The sequence below is a fragment of the Ylistrum balloti genome, unplaced genomic scaffold, assembly GCF_031769215.1.
Source record: "Ylistrum balloti isolate Yb309-2 unplaced genomic scaffold, AGI_CSIRO_Ybal_v1 Utg370840, whole genome shotgun sequence".
Lineage (NCBI taxonomy): Eukaryota > Metazoa > Mollusca > Bivalvia > Pectinida > Pectinidae > Ylistrum > Ylistrum balloti.
In genome coordinates this window covers 383,491-404,150 of record NW_026782484.1, presented here as the reverse complement: position 1 = coordinate 404,150, position 20,660 = coordinate 383,491, and the positions used below count along the sequence as shown (strand labels likewise).

Below are 20,660 nucleotides of genomic sequence, written 5' to 3'. Positions count from 1 at the left end.
TGTAGAATATTTTGTCCTTGTGTGATGTTGTGGCATACCGTAACATTGGTCGGTGATGTTGTGGAATTTTGTATATTTTGTCCTAGTGTGATGGAGTTGTATATTTTGTCCTCGTGTGATGGAGTTGTATATTTTGTCCTCGTGTGATGGAGTTGTATATTTTGTCCTCGTGTGATGGAGTTGTACATTTTGTCTTCGTGTGATGGAGTTGTATATTTTGTCCTCGTGTGATGGAGTTGTATATTTTGTCCTCGTGTGATGGAGTTGTATATTTTGTCCTCGTGTGATGGAGTTGTATATTTTGTCCTCGTGTGATGGAGTTGTATATTTTGTCCTCGTGTGATGGAGTTGTATATTTTGTCCTCGTGTGATGGAGTTGTATATTTTATTCTTGTGTGATGGAGTTGTATATTTTGTCCTCGTGTGATGGAGTTGTATATTTTGTCCTCGTGTGATGGAGTTGTATATTTTGTCCTAGGGTAATGAAGTTGTATATTTTGTCCTCGTGTGATGGAGTTGTATATTTTGTCCTTGTGTAATGAAGTTGTATATTTTGTCCTCGTGTGATGGAGTTGTATATTTTGTCCTCGTGTGATGGAGTTGTATATTTTATTCTTGTGTGATGTGTTTTAATCGCCTTTGATTATGCGTTTGAAAATCAGAACTGTTCACATTTTCTACTGAAATGAGTCAAAATTGAAATTTAAGATAACGTATTAGAATTATTGACTTTTGTGTTTAGTTCCCCTTCGCGTCTGACTTTTTAGTTTTCTTCTGATCAATTTTAATTTTTTCCCAGTCGCCTCATAGGCTTCACGACTAAGTCCTTGGCATAACATGGACGAGTTGTAGAAGGACGAATCAGCTTGATGAAGGTTTTGAGTCATTTCCTCTTCTGCATTGACTTATGAATTTCTACTGAAAATTTTTTTTAACTATTAACCTTTCTAGGGTATTTCTGCGATGCAATGTTGTGGGAAAATGACATATTCTTGAAGTTCATTGAATAAAATATCGTAAATTACCAAGCATATCTAACAATTGTAGCGACTTACATGTATATTAGTTAAACACATTTCCAAGTAACATATGACTGATTACTCCGAGATAATACCCAACAACATCTGACTTATTACCCCGACATATTACCCAACAACATCTGACTTATTGCCTAGATACAGTACCCAGCAACATCTGACTTATTCCCATACACCCAGCAACATCTGACTTATTCCCCAACACATTCCCAAACATCATATAACGTATTTCCCGACATCTTTCCTAGTAAGATCTGACATATTTCCCGACACGTTTCCTAGCAACGATCAACATAAAACAATAACACCGTAGTTTATATTAGCATCAGTTTAATCACCATAAGAATATCACCAGTATACAAATAAAGAAAACACAGACGAAATGTTAACTGTCAATATTGCGCAATATCTGAAAAAAAACAGAAAATCCTAATTAGATCAACTCTCGCCAACAATAATCAACAATAACTTCACAGTTCGATCGTTACGGTAGAAAAATAAGCCATGTAAAACTGAACAACATCAAACGTAAAAGATAAATTATGCCTGACTCTTATAGCTGAATGGTGATAATCATTAATCGGTGCCAAATAAGGAGGTTTATATTAATAACTATGTTTAGGGTAATAACAAGAGCTTAAGTAATTTTAAGTAAAGCGAAGGTGATAATATATATCTAGATTAATACTGAAGCTAGGATGATCATATGTAAATATATTTATAGTAAAGCAAGGTTGGTAATACATATAAACCAGATTTATATTAAAGCGAAGGTGATAATGTATGTCTAGATTTATGATAAAGCGAGGTTGATTATGTTTTACTAGATTTTTAATAAAACGAGGTTGATTATGATCTGATTAAAATTTCTACATTTGTAGTAAATTAGTAAAGCGGAAGTATTAAAACATTATATATCTCGCCAGTATTGGTTAGATTTTAACACTACAAAATGACATTGGTAACAAGTGTGTATACTTACATCACAGAGTTGCTTCTATAGTAAGGAGAGTCAGGAGTTTAACCAGAGTTGGAGTTCCTCAAGAGGAGAAGGAGGGGTAGACCGAGCACTGTAAACAAAGGTTAGATGACATAAACATTTAAATAAACACACGTTAGAAGAACTGTAGTAAGATTACTACATCTGTAAATCTGCCAAGACAGCAGATAGCTGAAATTGGTGTTGATTAATTCGTCATTCCTGAACACTATTCAAAGCTGTTGATAAAAATTGAATGAGTTATAAAACTGGGGTTAATGTTAAAAAGATGAGTTGAAAATCTAACGCTATTGAAAACTGGGGTAATGGCAAATTACTGTTTAAAATCGGTGTTAAAGACCAGACACTTCTTCAACCTAGAGTGAATGGCCGAACACTGTTTCAACTTGGGGCGAATGCCCGTACACTGTTTAAACCTAAAGTGAATGGATAAACACTGTTTTAAACATCCAGTGATTTGCCGATCTTTAACCTTGAGTGAATTGCCGAGCACTGTTTAAAATCGCTGAACTTTTAAAACTTGCCTTAATGCCACAGTTGAAATTGGACTTAAAGACCAAACTCTATTTAAAACTGGCGTCAATGGTAGAGCACCGTTTATGTAGAAGCCATACAACGAGTGCATGAGATATATAGTATTTTTGCCACTCGAGTTCATTTTTTTCAAAAGTTACAAAAAATATATTATTTAACGAGTGTTTTAAAGACTTTTGGAAAATAACTAACGGAGTGGAAAATTACCATTTATAACAACCACGAGACTGTGTGAACTGTTTCTACCAATAAAAAATTCATCCCAAAGTTAAATTGACCTATTCTGTAATCTAGTGTATTTCTACGTCATCAGTTGGGGCGTAATGATACGACCTTTAGTCAAAAGTAGATAAATAAGGTACGAAACTGACAATATCAGAAATACTTAGTAATAATAAAACTCTTACCAATCACAGCTTGAAATAAATTGATTTGTTATCTTTAAATCAAATTACTACAAAACCTACCGTGGACTACATTTTAAGCCTTCTGATTTTTGTGAGCGTGTTGAGGGCCCTTGGAATGATCAATTGAAGCCTTTGGAGTTGAATAACACCACCATTGTGGTAGAAAGCAGGATATATTAGGCGAATACAAAACTAGTCAAACACTGCATGGGAAATCTTATATTCAGGAACTGGAACCTATGAACCAGTCATAATAGTATTACTAATATAATTTTTTAAAATATCACTTACACAGAAGTCCAGATCCACCTAATCCAAAAAGACCATCGTTTTCCTCCACTGGTGGTGGGGCCGCTACGGGTTGGAGGTAAGGTTGTCTAATAATGGTCTCGGAGGAGACATATCCTTTTCCGTATCCCTTGGAGTGTCCATATCCGCTTCCGTAGCCACTGCCGTAACCACTTCCGTAACCACTTCCGTAACCCATGCTGTATCCGCCTCCATAATTATCATAGCTATTATATCCGGATCCGTATCCGGCTCCTAGTGCGCATGACACACCCAGATAGAGACATATCGCAATTAGTGCTGCAGATGATGACTTCATGGTGACTGCAAGGGAAAAAACATTCGAAATAAGCGATTTTATTCAGAATGAACATATTTCCCAGGCGAAAGTTAAATTCATAGTATGATACATTTTTTATCATTATACCCCTTATCATGTGTACTACCTTACCTGTTGGACGTCAGCTTGATGTGACGATGGAGGTTGGTGCTGGCCCTTATATAGGTCCGGGCAGCGTGACTTCCTGTTCTAACGGTCCCTTCCACGTGCCGTACATAACGTAACGTGACGGAGAGCCGGGGGCATATCACAGTACCGGACTTAAACTAATACATTAAATAAATCAGTTATTCAACAACTTCTTGGTTTGTTAACACAGCTAATACTTTTGCATCTAATATGCTTTACGTTGCTTAAGTGTCATGAATTGATTTTTTTTCTGCATTAAAATTCTTTATGATTCTCTCACCATTGAACTTTTTCGAAATATATTACAAAATCTATCTTATTCCATGATGAATATTTCAACGATTTTGTACTGAAGTGAAATATTCACCTTTTATATGCACTTTTGATATCTAGTTACAGTGTACGTCAATATACATTGGAAGTTGTACGTTTAATAACGTCGGGATCCATTTTCTTGATATAAGTATTCAAACATCATAATGTATAAAAGCGATGTCTTAAAATCATGTATTATCTTTCTTATTTATATGATGATATTTGTTAAATTCTGGGGTTATTAAACCTCCTTATTTATATTCTAACATTTGCTGAATTCTGAGGTTAGTAAATCTCCTAATTTATATGATGATATTTGCTGAATTCTGGAGGTGGTAAACCTCCTTATTTATATTCTGATATTTGTTGAATTCATGGGTTAGTAAATCTCTTTAGTTATATTCTGATATTTGTTGAATTCTGGGGTTTGTAAATCATTCTGACATTTATTGAAATCTGGGGTTAGTAAATCTCTTTAGTTATATTCTGATATTTGCTGTATTCTGGGTTAGTAAATCTCCTTATTTGTATTCTGATATTTGCTGAATTTAGGGGTTATTAAACCTCTTTATTATATTCTGATATTTGCTGAATTTAGGGGTTACTAAACATTCTTATTTATATTCTGATATTTGCTGAATTCTGGGGTTAGTAAACCTCTTTATTTATATTCTGATATTTGCTGAATTCTGGGGTTAGTAAACCTCTTTATTTATATTCTGATATTTGCTGAATTCTGGGGTTAGTAAACCTCTTTATTTATATTCTGATATTTGCTGAATTCTGGAGGTGGTAAACCTCCTTATTTATATTCTGATATTTGCTGAATTCTGGGGGTGGTAAACCTCCTTATTTATATTCTGATATTTGTTGAATTCTGGGGTTTGTAAATCATTCTGACATTTATTGAAATCTGGTGTTAGTAAACCTCTTTAGTTATATTCTGATATTCGCTGAATTCTGGGGTTAGTAAACCTCCTATTTATATTCTGATATTTGTTGAATTCTGGAGTTAATGAAACGTTTCGTTGATATTCTAATATTCTGTTCTTTAAATTCTCCTTCTAGATTTCCACATATCTCATTACTTACTAATCCTTCATTAATTATTTGGTAAATACTTAACCTATAATTATTGAATTTGTATTGAAAAATGCTCTCTGCATGATTTTGTGTAACGTATGATCCTCTGATAATGTAGCAATCCATTTTTTCTTAATTGTATTTTATATTCACAAATTGAAAACGGAAACGTGATTATTTTAATATTTTACAAACTGCATTGTATAAACAAGCTCACTTTTGCAGTACTTTTATTTAAACAGTCAGTCGAAGCAAGGATTTCAGAAAATTCAATGTTATCGATAAACTACACTGATTATTCAATCCTGAATACCCGATTTAAAATTGGTTTCAGAAGCAAATAATGATCTCGGAAACACATGCGTCTGGAACGCTTCACAGCTGCGGAAACACATGTGTCTGGAACGCTTCACAGCTTCGGAAACACATGCGTCTGGAACGCTTCACAGCTTCGGAAACACATGTGTCTGGAATGCTTCACAGCTTCGGAAACACATGTGCATGTGTGAAAAGAAATGGATAAAAAAATAATGTACATTGAAAATAACGAATATCATGTGTATCCACTCATTTTAGAACTTTGCAGAAAATCTGGGTGTCTTTGTTGACGTGTTACGCAGCCCAGCGCCCTGGTCCTAAGCGGCCCTAGAAGGACGAAACAACTATGTGGTTCAATTGGTGATATGGCTCTACTACGTTCAGTTCTAAATCTGTATCGTAAGTTGCGATTCCTTTGTGTCTTATCCATACACAGTTTTTTGCATGGCTTTTAACATTACATACCTGAGGTTCGCCTCTATTCTTTTTATCATTTTGCATTCTAGTGCATGATAATCTTGATTAAGATTAAACGTTTTGGCGTAGTTTTCATGTTCCTTGCTTCAGACAAATAAAACATTTTTGGGATATTGTATAATAAATCGAAAATTTTAGACTTGTCGCGAGAAGGGAAATAATTCAATCTATTGTTCCTATAAAAATATTTCTTCCTCCAGATGCTGATAGCATTTCACTATTTAAGGTACAACTTACTGACAGAAATTAACCTTGAAAGTTCCCATAATTCAGAAGTATAGATGTTCTTGCTCTCTGCGTTCTCAGTGGTCCATGTAGAATGTGGTAGAATTTTGATACAAAAAGTGCAAAGACTGGGAGCAAACTTGGCTGCATTGTCTGGAAGACTGACAATAAATGTCATGTGTATAAAATAAGTTATAAGATGGTGTATCAGATTTTGTTCTCCCGAGTGTCATTATCGAGAAATATTCTATAAGCATATCGTTGTACATGGTGTGAAAGTGGTTTTGAGCTCGACACATTTCATTTTGATCCTTATTCAGACCAAAAGACTCAGATTTCTCTACTATATTGTATGTAAGAATATCCGATTTCTCTGCTATATTGTATGTAAGAGTAGTCGATTTCTCTACTATGTTGTATGTAAGAGTAGCCGATTTCTCTACTGTGTTGTATGTAAATGTAGCCGATTTCTCTACTATGTTGTATGTAAGAGAAGCCGATTTCTCTACTATGTTCTATGTAAGAGTAACCGATTTCTCTACTATGTTGTATTTAAATGTAGCCGATTTCTCTACTATGTTGTATGTAAGAGTAGCCGATTTCTCTACTGTGTTGTATGTAAGAGTAGCCGATTTCTCTACTATGTTGTATGTAAGAGTAGCCGATTTCTCTGCAATATTGTATGTAAGAGTAGCCGATTTCTCTACTGTGTTGTATGTAAGAGTAGCCGATTTCTCTACTATGTTGTATGTAAGAGAAGCCGATTTCTCTACTATGTTGTATGTAAGAGTAGCCGATTTCTCTACTATGGTGTATGTAAGAGTAGCCGATTTCTCTACTATGTTGTATGTAAGAGTAGCCGATTTCTCTACTATGTTGTATGTAAGAGAAGCCGATTTCTCTACTATGTTCTATGTAAGAGTAACCGATTTCTCTACTATGTTGTATTTAAATGTAGCCGATTTCTCTACTATGTTGTATGTAAGAGTAGCCGATTTCTCTACTGTGTTGTATGTAAGAGTAGCCGATTTCTCTACTATGTTGTATGTAAGAGTAGCCGATTTCTCTACTGTGTTGTATGTAAGAGTAGCCGATTTCTCTACTGTGTTGTATGTAAGAGTAGCCGATTTCTCTACTATATTGTATGTAAGAGTAGCCGATATCTCTGCTATATTGTATGTAAGAGTAGCCGATTTCTCTGCTATGTTGTATGTAAGAGGAGCCGATTTCTCTACTATGTTGTATGTAAGAGTAGCCGATTTCTCTGCTATATTATATGTAAGAGTAGCCGATTTCTCTGCTATATTGTATGTAAGAGTAGCCGATTTCTCTGCTATATTGTATGTAAGAGTAGCCGATTTCTCTGCTATATTGTATGTAAGAGTAGCCGATTTCTCCACTATGTTGTATGTAAGAGTAGCCGTTTCTCTACTATGTTCTATGTAAGAGTAGCCGATTTCTCTACTTTGTTGTATGTAAGAGTAGCCGATTTCTCTGCTATATTATATGTAAGAGTAACCGATTTCTCTACTATGTTGTATGTAAGAGTAGCCGATTTCTCTACTATGTTGTATGTAAGAGAAGCCGATTTCTCTACTATGTTCTATGTAAGAGTAGCCGATTTCTCTACTTTGTTGTATGTAAGAGTAGCCGATTTCTCTGCTATATTGTATGTAAGAGTAGCCGATATCTCTACTGTGTTGTATGTAAGAGTAGCCGATTTCTCTACTGTGTTGTATGTAAGAGTAGCCGATTTCTCTACTATGTTGTATGTAAGAGTAGCCGATTTCTCTCCTATGTTGTATGTAAGAATAGCCGATTTCTCTACTATATTGTATGTAAGAGTAGCCGATTTCTCTGCTATGTTGTATGTAAGAATAGCCGATTTTTCTACTATGTTGTATGTAAGAGTAGCCGATTTCTCTACTATGTTGTATGCAAGAGTAGCCGATTTCTCTGCTATATTGCATGTAAGAGTAGCCGATTTCCGGTAAAGGAAACTGACGATACGCGGGCTGATAAGCAGTGGGCCTTGTATTGAAGAAGTTAAACAGGAATGACCTTTTTTCAGCTCTACTGTTCCCTTACTATTCAAGGCTGAGTACTGAAGACTTGCGTCATTTGGTAAGTTCAGGAAGACGTATCACTCTAAAGTAAACAAGGCCAGTTACTGAAAGAGCAGTGATTCAATATTTGCATAAGAAATGTCTAGCACCTGAGGATATCCATACTGATCTGTTAGCAACACATGGGAATGATGCCCCGTCATATGCTACAGTGAAAAGGTAGGTGGCGGAATTTTAAGCGTGGCAGACAGAGCATTGCGTATGACGCTCGTCCTGGAAGTCCTGTCACTGTTGCAACCCCAGACATGATCAATAAAGTCCACGATATTATTGCAATCAAGATTTCACTGGAAAGAGTACATTCCATTATTACGATAGATCAAAGAATGAGAAAGCTCTCAGCCCATTGAGTACCAAGACTTCTGACAATTGATCAGAGGCACCCCAGGCTGAATCTGACGTGCTAATCTGAACCTTTTAGAGGCAGATCTTACTCACTTTATGCAGAGGTTTCGGACCATGGATGAAACATGGCTCCATCATTCACCCCAGAGGCCAAATAACAGTCTAAACAATGGAAGCGCCCTGATTCACCCCATCAAAGAAGGCAAAGCCTGCTCAATTCGCTGGAAAAGTTATTGCCTCGATTTTCTGGAATTCTGATGGTAATCGGTATGCATCACTTCTTAGGCAGTTAGGAGAAAATATTTAAATAAAGCGCCGTTGAAAACTCAAAAAATGTGTTCCACCAGGACAATGTCCCTGTTCACAAGTCTGTCATTGCCATAACAATTACGGCTTTGGATTGATTGAGCATTCGCCATCAGACTTTCTCCTATTTTCAAAATCAGAAAATGCCATTTCCGGTACCCACTTTCGGCCAGATGATGACGTCATACATGCAGTGGAGGACTCTCTGAACGGTCAAGAAAAAGACTTCTTTTAAAGTGGCATTGAAGTCTTTAAACTTCGCTGGCAAAATTGTATACATACCGAAAGGAATTATATTGAAAAATAATCCAATATGTCTGCCAAAAGTCAAACCTTTAAATATGAGGCTTACAATTTATCAGTCAGCCCTCGTATATATACTACATGTTTAATATACACGTCACATCACTGTATGTTTGATTATGTAACCGGATAAGATTTCTTCGATTAAGTGCCTATAATATACTAGTAGGCTGGTCTAGTGTGTGACTCTTTGGCATTTTCCTGATTAAGATTTGTACTTATTTATTATGATTGTGTTTGATCTCTATAATCACTGACGAGTTCTGGAACAAATGACCAGTTGTATACAATGCTACTGTATTTATTAATAAACAACGATTATTTCGTACTGATTTCGTCAGTGAAATGATCAAGTGGAATTTTGACGACGAAGTGAAAATAAAGTAAATCTCTTCTAAAACTGGTCTCTCCAGTATAAGAGTCTGGTCACGTGACGATATAGCTTTTGGTAAATCTCCTCTAAAACTGGTCTCTCCAGTATAATTGTTTGGTCACGTGACGATATAGCTTTTGGTAAATCTCCTCTAAACTGGTCTCTCCAGTATAAGAGTATCGTCACTAAGTTACTAATATATCTGCTTATCTGTCATATAACGTCAAACTTTAAAATAAAAAATGAAAACTTAAGTTTTGTCTTATTTTTTTTAATCAACATAACAATAGTACAAGCATACAAATAAGATCCACACAGACGAACTGGTAGCAACTGTCAATATTGCGCGATGTCTGGAAAGGAAAGAAAAACACAGGTTAGATAATTTGAATGGAAAACATACGATAATTTGAAGAACACTGCTATATAAAAAATAATCACGCTTTTAGTTTAACACTTAAAAAAGCGTAGCACGAACACACTATACGTAACAAGCACAGTTAGAATTTTGAAAGCAGGGATAACTGTTTTTGCTGGAAATCCTAATCAAGAGAAGACGATCTTGTGTAAAAATGACTTTACAATCTTATGACGGCCATACAACGACGATAATCATATTCAAAGCAGAATTGACTCTTGTGGAGTTAGATATACTTACATCACAGAGTTGCTTCTATAGTAAGGAGAGTCAGGAGTTTAACCGGAGTTGGAGTTCCTCAAGAGAAGAAGGAGGGGCAGACCGAGCACTGTAAATGAAAGGATATATTATAGTATAATTCAGCAGAGGTAGAGACAAACGATTACAGAAAAACAATAAGGTGCATGCAAAATAATAGGATTATATGTAATTTAAGCATATTTCAATTAAATAACGGAATCATTGCGGCTCATTATGTATGTTTTCAGGATGTATTCTGTCTCATACAACATACTGCAATTCTCAGTTATCGGAAATAATCTGTATGTAGTGCGAGGTATCGACCTTTGGAATAAGATATCAAAAACATGACCATGGACAAAGCAATGTTACGTACACAGAAGTCCAGATCCGCCGAGTCCAAAAAGACCTTCGTCATTGTCGGGTGGTGGTAGTGGTGGGGGAGCGACTGGCTGGAGGTAAGGTTGTCTAATGATGGTCTCGGTGGAGACGTATCCCTTTCCGTATCCCTTGGAGTGTCCGTATCCGCTTCCGTAACCACTTCCGTATCCGCTTCCATAACCATATCCCATGCTGTACCCGCCTCCGTGGCCTCCGTAGGAATCATAGCTGTTATATCCGGATCCGTATCCGGCTCCCAGTGCGCATGACACACCGAGACAGAGGCATATCGCAATAAGGGCGACAGATGACGACTTCATGGTGACTGGAAAAAACGGAAATTTCAAACAGATGAACGTATGAATATGGATTAAACAAAATATTTATAATCACTCTTCACACTACATATAAAGTTTAACACATAATTTCATTGCATTTCAAAATGTCTAAAACATAAGGAAAGATCTATTGTAGGTAATTATTACAAGAAAATATTGCAAAGTTAGCAATATGTAACATTAATGTTAAGGAATAATAAGACCAGTTACAAACATCATCTAGAACATGTAAGTTATTGCTGTATAGCAATGGAGACTTACCAGCTTTGTGTGAGGATCCTGTTGGTCTCCGTCCCTTTTATAGCCCCTTTCCACCAGTCCTGTGACTTCCTGTTTCCCGGCAACCTTCCACGTGCCATGTGTAGGTAACGTGACGAAGGGCCAGAGGCGTGTCAGAGTACCCGGAGTGTCGGACATTAAATCATGTTAAGTAAAAGTTAGCAGACATATCAATCATACCACTGTAATAGTGTTAGGTCAAGTCTCTGTTACATGTTACAAGGATGAGAAATCCATGAAACAGGACACATGAACATTGTTCATGCTGTTATATTCAGAACAAATCTTGTTTTTAGACTCAGTTTTCTTCTTATTTCTGAGACACTTTCAGTAACTGAGGACAAATTTTTGAAATGGAATATAATGGATACAATATTGAATACTTCATTTCTAAATCTGTTTACTGTGTCGTTTGGTTTTTTATTTCTTTTCCACGGGTAAAGTGAGAATGGTCCAAGTTTTACAAAACAAAAAAAAAAACCCCAAAAAACAGTTTTTATTTTTGCCTTAAATATTTTAGATATAATAACAATTACAAACAAGTTAGAGAGAGAGTGTGTGTGTGTGTGTGTGTGAGAGAGACAGAGAGAGAGAGACAGAGAGAGAGAGAGACAGAGAGAGAGAGAGAGAGAGAGAGAGAGAGAGAGAGAGGGGGGATATTTTGTTTGAAGTGATGTATTCTAGATATTGATTTTTTAGATTATATGCACGGAATGTTTCGTTTAACACACTATACACTAAAAATTTTGTTTGACAAATATACTAAATATCTCGGGAACTCATAATCGTATGTTCCCTGTACTTTTTCAGGTATCTCTGTTTTCCCTCGGTTATATCGATTTTCATCGAGAAGTGTCTCGTTGATGTAGGTACGGATTGGATATTTTGATTGGTTTAACATGTTTACCTCACATCCTAATGACCTATAAATTGATGTATGGAAGTTATATAGTTACAGTCTGTAGTGATATGTCACTCCCAGGTATACTGGTGTTGTGAACGTCGGTAACGAGCGGTGATGAAGTCTTATTGTAACGTGTTCTAGGGTCAATGTTCTACAATAAACCGTCAACAGATTGGACAGATTCCTTACAATACCACATGTAATTGTACATAAAACCAGGGCCCAGTTAACTAGCAATAGTCTTGTTTATAAAGAGCTGAGGATTGGAGTAAAACTGAGTGATGTTTAGTGATTGTTGCAGTTGATTCGACATACAGAGTCTTGTTCCCAATATTACGACCTCCGTGCGAAATGTCGACAGCTGGCAAATTCAACAACACAGGGTTTCGAGGGATGTAGGTTGATAAAAGAAAGTTTTACAGTTACCATAGTGATCTCATTGAGAATGTTTTATTCCCTTTTGTGATATGAAGTTAGAAAGATTCGATCCCCGATAGTATGGCGGGATTCCTCTGTTGTTAAAGGAATTACTCCAGCAGAAAGTGGTTTATGTTAGGTTAAGGATAAAACAAATAAATTGTGGCAATAATACACTGTATCCTAGGTGACATGTCAGTAAGTTTACAACTAGTAGAAATATCGGGTTAAGGAATGAGATGATTTTAGAATTCATTGTTTTTTGGTTTTAGCTTCTGTTTTTACATCTGAAACATGACCAGTAGTTTTCAGCTTTTTCTGAGAGGAATTATCTTTTTGTTCATATTTCGTCCTAGTTTTATTGGGTTAGGATTTGGATTATGTTCACATGTTTGTATTGTTTTGTTTGTTTATGTTGTGTAATGACGTTTTGTAAATATAATTCATTATTCTTCTCTATTACACCTAATGTTACACCTAATATACGCGAGAATTTATATAACGTTTATTAATCCATCCCTGATATACACGAGAATTTATATAACGTTTATTAATCCATAATTGATATACACGAGAATTTATATAATGTTTATTTATCTATCCCTGATATACACGAGAATTTATATAATGTTTATTTATCTATCCCTGATATACACGAGAATTTATATAACGTTTATTAATCCATCCCTGATATACACGAGAATTTATATAACGTGTATTAATCTATCCCTGATATACACGAGAATTTATATAACGTGTATTAATCTATCCCTGATATACACGAGAATTTATATAACGTGTATTTATCTATCCCTGATATACACGAGAATTTATATAACGTGTATTAATCTATCCCTGATATACACGAGAATTTATATAACGTGTATTAATCTATCCTTGATATACACGAGAATTTATATAACGTGTATTAATCTATCCCTGATATACACGAGAATTTATATAACGTGTATTAATCTATCCTTGATATACACGAGAATTTATATAATGTGTATTAATCCATAATTGATATACACGAGAATTTATATAATGTTTATTTATCTATCCCTGATATACACGAGAATTTATATAATGTTTATTTATCTATCCCTGATATACACGAGAATTTATATAACGTGTATTAATCCATAATTGATATACACGAGAATTTATATAATGTTTATTTATCTATCCCTGATATACACGAGAATTTATATAATGTTTATTTATCTATCCCTGATATACACGAGAATTTATATAACGTGTATTTATCTATCCCTAATATACGCGAGAATTTATATAACGTGTTTTAATCCATCCCTGATATACACGAGAATTTATATAACGTTTATTAATCCATCCCTGATATACACGAGAATTTATATAACGTGTATTAATCCATCCCTGATATACACGAGAATTTATATAACGTGTATTAATCTATCCTTGATATACACGAGAATTTATATAACGTGTATTAATCTATCCCTGATATACACGAGAATTTATATAACGTGTATTAATCTATCCCTGATATACACGAGAATTTACATAATGTGTATTTATCTATCCTTGATATACACGAGAATTTATATAACGTGTATTAATCCATAATTGATATACACGAGAATTTATATAATGTTTATTTATCTATCCCTGATATACACGAGAATTTATATAATGTTTATTTATCTATCCCTGATATACACGAGAATTTATATAACGTGTATTAATCCATAATTGATATACACGAGAATTTATATAATGTTTATTTATCTATCCCTGATATACACGAGAATTTATATAATGTTTATTTATCTATCCCTGATATACACGAGAATTTATATAACGTGTATTTATCTATCCCTGATATACACGAGAATTTATATAACGTGTATTAATCTATCCTTGATATACACGAGAATTTATATAACGTGTATTAATCTATCCTTGATATACACGAGAATTTATATAACGTGTATTAATCCATAATTGATATACACGAGAATTTATATAATGTTTATTTATCTATCCCTGATATACGCGAGAATTTATATAACGTTTATTAATCCATCCCTGATATACACGAGAATTTATATAACGTGTATTTATCTATCCCTGATATACACGAGAATTTATATAACGTGTATTAATCTATCCCTGATATACACGAGAATTTATATAACGTGTATTAATCTATCCCTGATATACATGAGAATTTATATAACGTGTATTAATCTATCCCTGATATACACGAGAATTTATATAATGTGTATTTATCTATCCTTGATATTCACGAGAATTTATATAACGTGTATTAATCTATCCCTGATATACACGAGAATTTATATAATGTTTATTTATCTATCCCTGATATACACGAGAATTTATATAACGTGTATTTATCTATCCCTGATATACACGAGAATTTATATAACGTGTATTAATCCATAATTGATATACAAGAACACTTACTCAATATCATGATATTAATACCGATAAAATACCCTGTAGTAAGCAAATATTTAAAATATCAACAAAACTTGTTTTTAAAACAACATTCATCAGTAGGGAAGATTACCCAGGACAAGGAAAATTAAATATCAATATCAAAAAAAGGAATCTTTATAAAAAATCCTAACCATATATTTATAACAGATATATCACTGTAGACACGTCACTGTACACTATCATCAAATCTTACGGTTTCGCTGAAGTCGAGGAAACTGAATGCTGTTAAGGTTCGTGGGCTTATATCAGTGTCCCAGACTGAGTGTAAGACTAGATATGGTTTTATGAAAATCGATCCAACGGTTACCAGGGCTCACCCTGAACCAAAATTATCAGTAGCCAAAAAAATAGCCAAGAGTGATTTTTAGTAGCCAATTTCTTCAGAGAGTAGCCTTGGCATATTGGCACGTAACGTTTGATTGAAGCCCTTTCGAGAAATTGAATCAACTATATCTAATTAATCTTACATTATGGAAAACTAAACACACACAAATTTTAATTTTAAACTTCTTTATTACAAAGCACCGATGAATAATACTTCACAATACATAACCAATATAAATAACAAAACAATTTTACTTTAAGTAATAATACTCTCATTAAATAAGTTACCCTTTTCTGTATTGACACTTGATTGAAATACACTAGCTGTCCTTGAATTCATTTCTATATTGCATTGTTCTTACACAGAAATCACTAGAGTTACACTTTTCTGTATTGACACTTTTTTGAAATACACTAACTGTTACCTATCGAAGATGGGTAGTATATATGGTAATCATCTCCCTGCATTATTCAAGATTAAAGTTTTTATCATTTCACTCTGATACACTTCACAAACTGATAAACGTATACTTCATCTAAAAGTCATCAAGAAAATACCAACATGGCAACATAATCATAATTCAAACCCAAATTCCATAAAACTAGGGCAAAATATGAACAAAAGAAAGATGTACACGGACACTCCTGAAAAAGTACAAGGAGAATAAAACCAGGTGTCCTAGACTAAGATTTGATAAAGCAATTACTACAGTTAAAGTAGCAATGTTTTTTCATTACTATCCTAAAGGCACAAACATATTCTATTCTGTGTATTGGTTTACAGTTTTTCTTCCTTTGTTTTAATGGTGTCTAATGTAGCAGTAATATCTTTTGTTTCTTGTACAATTGATAAACAACTTGTTTAATAGGCACATCAGCAATCTATTAATTAAAATTAGGCAGGAAATGTATCTCTCTACATAAAGACTTTCTTCGTGTGATCGTTTTTTTTATTCTTGTAACTTATTGTCAGTTTTCACTCAAACCATGTCATGAAATTGCGTTTAAAATGAAGAATTTCACAGAAGGAAGATTTTCCTCAATTTTGTTTCCTAATAGAAATTAAAAACTCTAGCATAATTATCTTAATTACTTCGTTTAATTATTTCATCACAAGAACATCTTAGTGTATTAGGAAATGGTACAAAACTTTATATCGCACAAGCACCCACAAGAAGCCCAAATCCTTACCCAAAGAACGGGTGACGTAACGTAATTAATGGCTGGGGGCTTGTTACAGATGTCGTGTCAATCCTTCTAGTAAAGAGCTTGTCACCATGTCCATCACTCCGGGCTCGCGGTAACATTCACAGACTTGTTGACATCGAATCATGTTTAATAACAAGTTTAGGTCGATGAAATTTAAGCCACTGAGCCGACACAGTTTGTATCACATCTATACATAATCTACATATCGAGTGACTTATTAGACACTGGTAAATACATGTGTATGTCCTAAAGATTTTACTTTAATTATTTTAAACATGTTTAATGCCAAAATATAAACAAAGAATTAGGCACAAGTGATTGCAACTTATCAACGCCTTCTCTCAATATACGATGTCAATGACATAACAATATTGACAAAACAAATATACAGTTCTTACAATTTGACATCAAAATCTCTTGCTGGATTTAATATAATTTTGCAAAGATCTAAAAGTTGAGGTCCACGGAAAGTTGAGAGTTGCCAAACACCACAAATTCAATATCTAACGCAACGTTCCCATTATTTAAATTTTGAACTTAAATACGTCTTTCGTTTGTGAAACGTTGATATTCAATAAAATAGTGAAAGACATTCTCACAAGCATGGCCATAATTGCAAGATGCATTCTCAACGATGTTATTAACTCTGAAAAGGTTATAATTAAGATTATTAAGGATATTCTGTTTGTGATTTCCAATTTCATAGTAAATTGGTGGACTTGACTGAATATTTGATGTTAAACAGGATTTGAACGAATTAATATAGGGTTGGGAACTGAATTTTTAAAGTTATTCCAACAGTAAATAATAGAAAATAGAAAAGAAGAGTTAATGAGAGATAGTCTGAAAGGAAAATCCTATAGTTATTGTTACGTAATTCGTAACGATTATTTTCGCCGGATAAAGACGGCAAAAGATGACTGAGGGTTCAGGAGTAAATTTATCAAGCATCTCATACATTAGTCCCAAGGAGATTGTTATAAAATGGGAAATGTATCACAACATCTTTATCTATCACTCAAGTACATACACTATTGTGTAAAACTTTTTTTTCGTTCACATTTTGGTTTAACATTAATGGGATTTAAAGAGTTCCATTCCGGGACACCTGGTCTACTTCTCCGTGTACTTTCTTTTATTGAATTTTACTTCCTTGATTAAGAACTTGCTTTTGCTATGATAATATATGGAAGACACGTATCAGTGTAATTGAAATGAAAATTACAAAATTGTATTCCAGATGAGTTGATTACTAAAGCTATGGCTTTGTCCCTCTTATTGTTTGTTATTGCGTTAACTATAAATTACTTTAAGAAAGACTAGTCCGTAAAAGTGTTTCGTCGCGTACCGCTATCATTGATTTTTGTACAGTGTGTCTTTTCACTCATCAGTCAATGTGTCTCTTCACTCCTCATTCCATGCGTCTTTTCACTCATCAGTCAATATGTCTTTCCACTCATCAGTCGATGTGTCTCTTCACTCATCAGTCGATATGTCTTTTCACTCTTCAGTCAATGTGTCTTTTCAGGTAGCCATCAACTGTTTCCTCAATCAAACTGACGTCACTAGTCACTGTGTCATAACAGCCACTGATAACATATCATTTCCGAGTAATTGTTGAATCGCCATTGTAATGTAAAATGAGAAATAAAACACTGGTTTTCGTAATTGTTTTTTAATCAACGTAACAATAGTACAACCATACAAATAAGATCCACACAGACGAACTGGTAACAACTGTCAATATTGCGCGATGTCTGGAAAGGAAAGAAAAAACACAGTTTAGATAATCGAAAAATAAAATCTAAGATGATGATCAGAACACTCTAGGAAAATAATCACAAACACAGAAAAAGAAGACGTTTATTTTTTCGATATAAGCACTGTATTGTACTGTACAAGGCAGGAAGTATATTTAAAGGCGAGGTGACATCATGGGCCTCTTAGTGATAACATTACTGGTAACAGGAAAAACATTTTAAGGTCAGCTGAATATAGTATCATATCGAAAAATTAATATTTGTGTTTACTAAATTCGAAGAGGAGGGTGCAAAATAAAAATATTACTGTTTAATTTCTGACAAATTTCTTTTTTGGAGCGAAAACTGCAGTTATTATGTATTCTGCTAGGTAAGTACCAGATCCTAGAATTTAACTAAAAATGTCTGATAAACTAGGTCATATTATCGTAATTGCTGACTGACGTGTTTCACATCTAACTGAAATAATATTAATGATAATAAAAATTTTCATTCCATGAATTTGCCTTCAGTGATAAATACTAAAATAATATCCATAGATGCATGCCAACGGAACGGCCAAAGTATGCAGTCCTCCTTTTCAATATTCAATCTTTAACCGTGTTATTCTAACCTATTTTCCGCCGTTCTTTAATATCTTTAAACTTATGGTAGTAGACCTTTTGGACTTGATAACGGAGTTTTGGGCAAACGATTATTTAGCAGAAATAGATATCAAGAGAAAATTATCATTGTTAAATCAACTTTAAAGTCATATTACAGTAAATAAACAATCAAATAATGTTATATTCAAAGTAAAATTAACCTATATCGGGATAGATATACTTACATCACAGAGTTGCTTCTATAGTAAGGAGAGTCAGGAGTTTAACCAGAGTTGGAGTTCCTCAACAGGAGAAGGAGGGGCAGACCGAGCACTGTAAATGAAAGATAGGTCATAGAATAAGTGATCGACTTATATGTATGAAATACAGGGTTACATAGCATGGTATCAATAGTAGAAGAAAAAAAACGTTTAGGTGGTATAACAATATACAATGGACGTCGAAGTTGGGACAAACGGTCTACCAATAAAAACATCCATAGTAGATATCAGAACATGGGCAAATGATTTACCAATAAAAACATCCATAGTAGATATCAGAACATGGGCAAATGATTTACCAATGAATACAAAATAGTGGATATCAGAAGATGGGCAAATGGTCTCCCTATGAATACATCCATAGTAGATATCAGAAGATGGGCAAATGGTCTTCCTATGAATACAAAATAGTGGATATCAGAACGTGGGCAAATGGTCTTCCTATGAATACATCCATAGTAGATATCAGAACATGGGCAAATGGTCTTCCTGTGAATACATCCGTTGCAGACCTCGAAAAAGGGATAAATGGTCTATCACAAAGATATAAGGAAATCAAGAAATGTAATTAATATGACACGACAAAGACAAAAATAGATAGTTTAACAGCTAAATTATTTACACAGAAGTCCAGATCCGCCGAGTCCAAAAAGACCTTCGTCATTGTCGGGTGGTGGTAGTGGTGGGGGAGCGACTGGCTGGAGGTAAGGTTGTCTAATGATGGTCTCGGTGGAGACGTATCCCTTTCCGTATCCCTTGGAGTGTCCGTATCCGCTTCCGTAACCACTTCCGTAACCACTTCCGTATCCGCTTCCATAACCATATCCCATGTTGTATCCACCTCCAATGCTTCCGTAGGAATCATGATAATCGGAACCATATCCGGCTCCAAAGGCGCATGACACGCCGAGACAGAGGCAAATCGCAATAAGGGCGACAGATGACGACTTCATAGTGACTGGAATACATAAAAATTATCACTAGTTAATATCAATAGCATACATATAAAAATCTAAGTGGTTTGTGTTAAAGAAAACACTAATCTTAAGTTGATGGTTCACAAACACATGACTTTATCGAGGCATAGCCATGTAAACTTACCAGCTGAGTGTAAGGATTCTGTTCATCTCCGACTCTTTTATAGCCCCTGTCTGCCAGTACCGTGACTTCCTGTTACCCTGGCCCCTTCCACGTGTCATACTGATTTAATGTGACGTATGGCCGAAGGGGTCTTCAGTTACCGTCATTTACACAGTAATACTTACATCTGTAGGAACAGGGATATGATGAATGAAATTCAAACTGATTTTACTACTTTTTTTAAGTTCTGAGTGGTGATACATTTATATATACGCATGTTTATTATAGCAAAAACCTTCGACATATAGCAATATTGAGTTATTTTTACATA

The 20,660-nt window shown here is 34.5% G+C and overlaps 3 protein-coding genes across 3 annotated transcripts; all 3 read right to left on the bottom strand.

Annotated features, from left to right (window-relative positions):
• Positions 1-2,057: 2,057 nt before the first annotated feature.
• LOC132558989 (keratin-associated protein 21-1-like) lies at positions 2,058-3,585 on the bottom strand. Its single transcript, XM_060223614.1, has 2 exons — positions 3,270-3,585; positions 2,058-2,107 (listed from the first exon to the last, which is right to left on the bottom strand). Exons 1-2 carry the CDS (start codon positions 3,583-3,585, stop codon positions 2,058-2,060), a joined length of 366 nt encoding a protein of 121 aa, XP_060079597.1.
• Positions 3,586-10,302: 6,717 nt separating this feature from the next.
• LOC132558988 (neuropeptide-like protein 31) lies at positions 10,303-10,965 on the bottom strand. The gene is made up of 2 exons (XM_060223613.1): positions 10,641-10,965; positions 10,303-10,352 (listed from the first exon to the last, which is right to left on the bottom strand). The coding sequence occupies exons 1-2, from the start codon at positions 10,963-10,965 to the stop codon at positions 10,303-10,305; spliced, it is 375 nt and encodes a 124-aa protein (XP_060079596.1).
• An 8,286-nt stretch (positions 10,966-19,251) lies between these two features.
• LOC132558983 (keratin-associated protein 6-2-like) lies at positions 19,252-20,202 on the bottom strand. The gene is made up of 2 exons (XM_060223609.1): positions 19,872-20,202; positions 19,252-19,301 (listed from the first exon to the last, which is right to left on the bottom strand). Exons 1-2 carry the CDS (start codon positions 20,200-20,202, stop codon positions 19,252-19,254), a joined length of 381 nt encoding a protein of 126 aa, XP_060079592.1.
• Positions 20,203-20,660: the final 458 nt, after the last annotated feature.

What these genes read in the sequence shown, in the direction of transcription:
- LOC132558983 (XM_060223609.1), bottom strand. Translation starts at nt 20,202, where the DNA reads ATGAAGTCGTCATCTGTCGCCCTTATTGCGATTTGCCTCTGTCTCGGC. An exon ending in CGGCGGATCTGGACTTCTGT is followed by an intron (nt 19,302 to 19,871) that starts GTAAATAATTTA and finishes TTTCATTTACAG; the next exon opens with TGCTCGGTCTGCCCCTCCTT.
- LOC132558988 (XM_060223613.1), bottom strand. Translation starts at nt 10,965, where the DNA reads ATGAAGTCGTCATCTGTCGCCCTTATTGCGATATGCCTCTGTCTCGGT. An exon ending in CGGCGGATCTGGACTTCTGT is followed by an intron (nt 10,353 to 10,640) that starts GTACGTAACATT and finishes TTTCATTTACAG; the next exon opens with TGCTCGGTCTGCCCCTCCTT.
- LOC132558989 (XM_060223614.1), bottom strand. Translation starts at nt 3,585, where the DNA reads ATGAAGTCATCATCTGCAGCACTAATTGCGATATGTCTCTATCTGGGT. An exon ending in AGGTGGATCTGGACTTCTGT is followed by an intron (nt 2,108 to 3,269) that starts GTAAGTGATATT and finishes CTTTGTTTACAG; the next exon opens with TGCTCGGTCTACCCCTCCTT.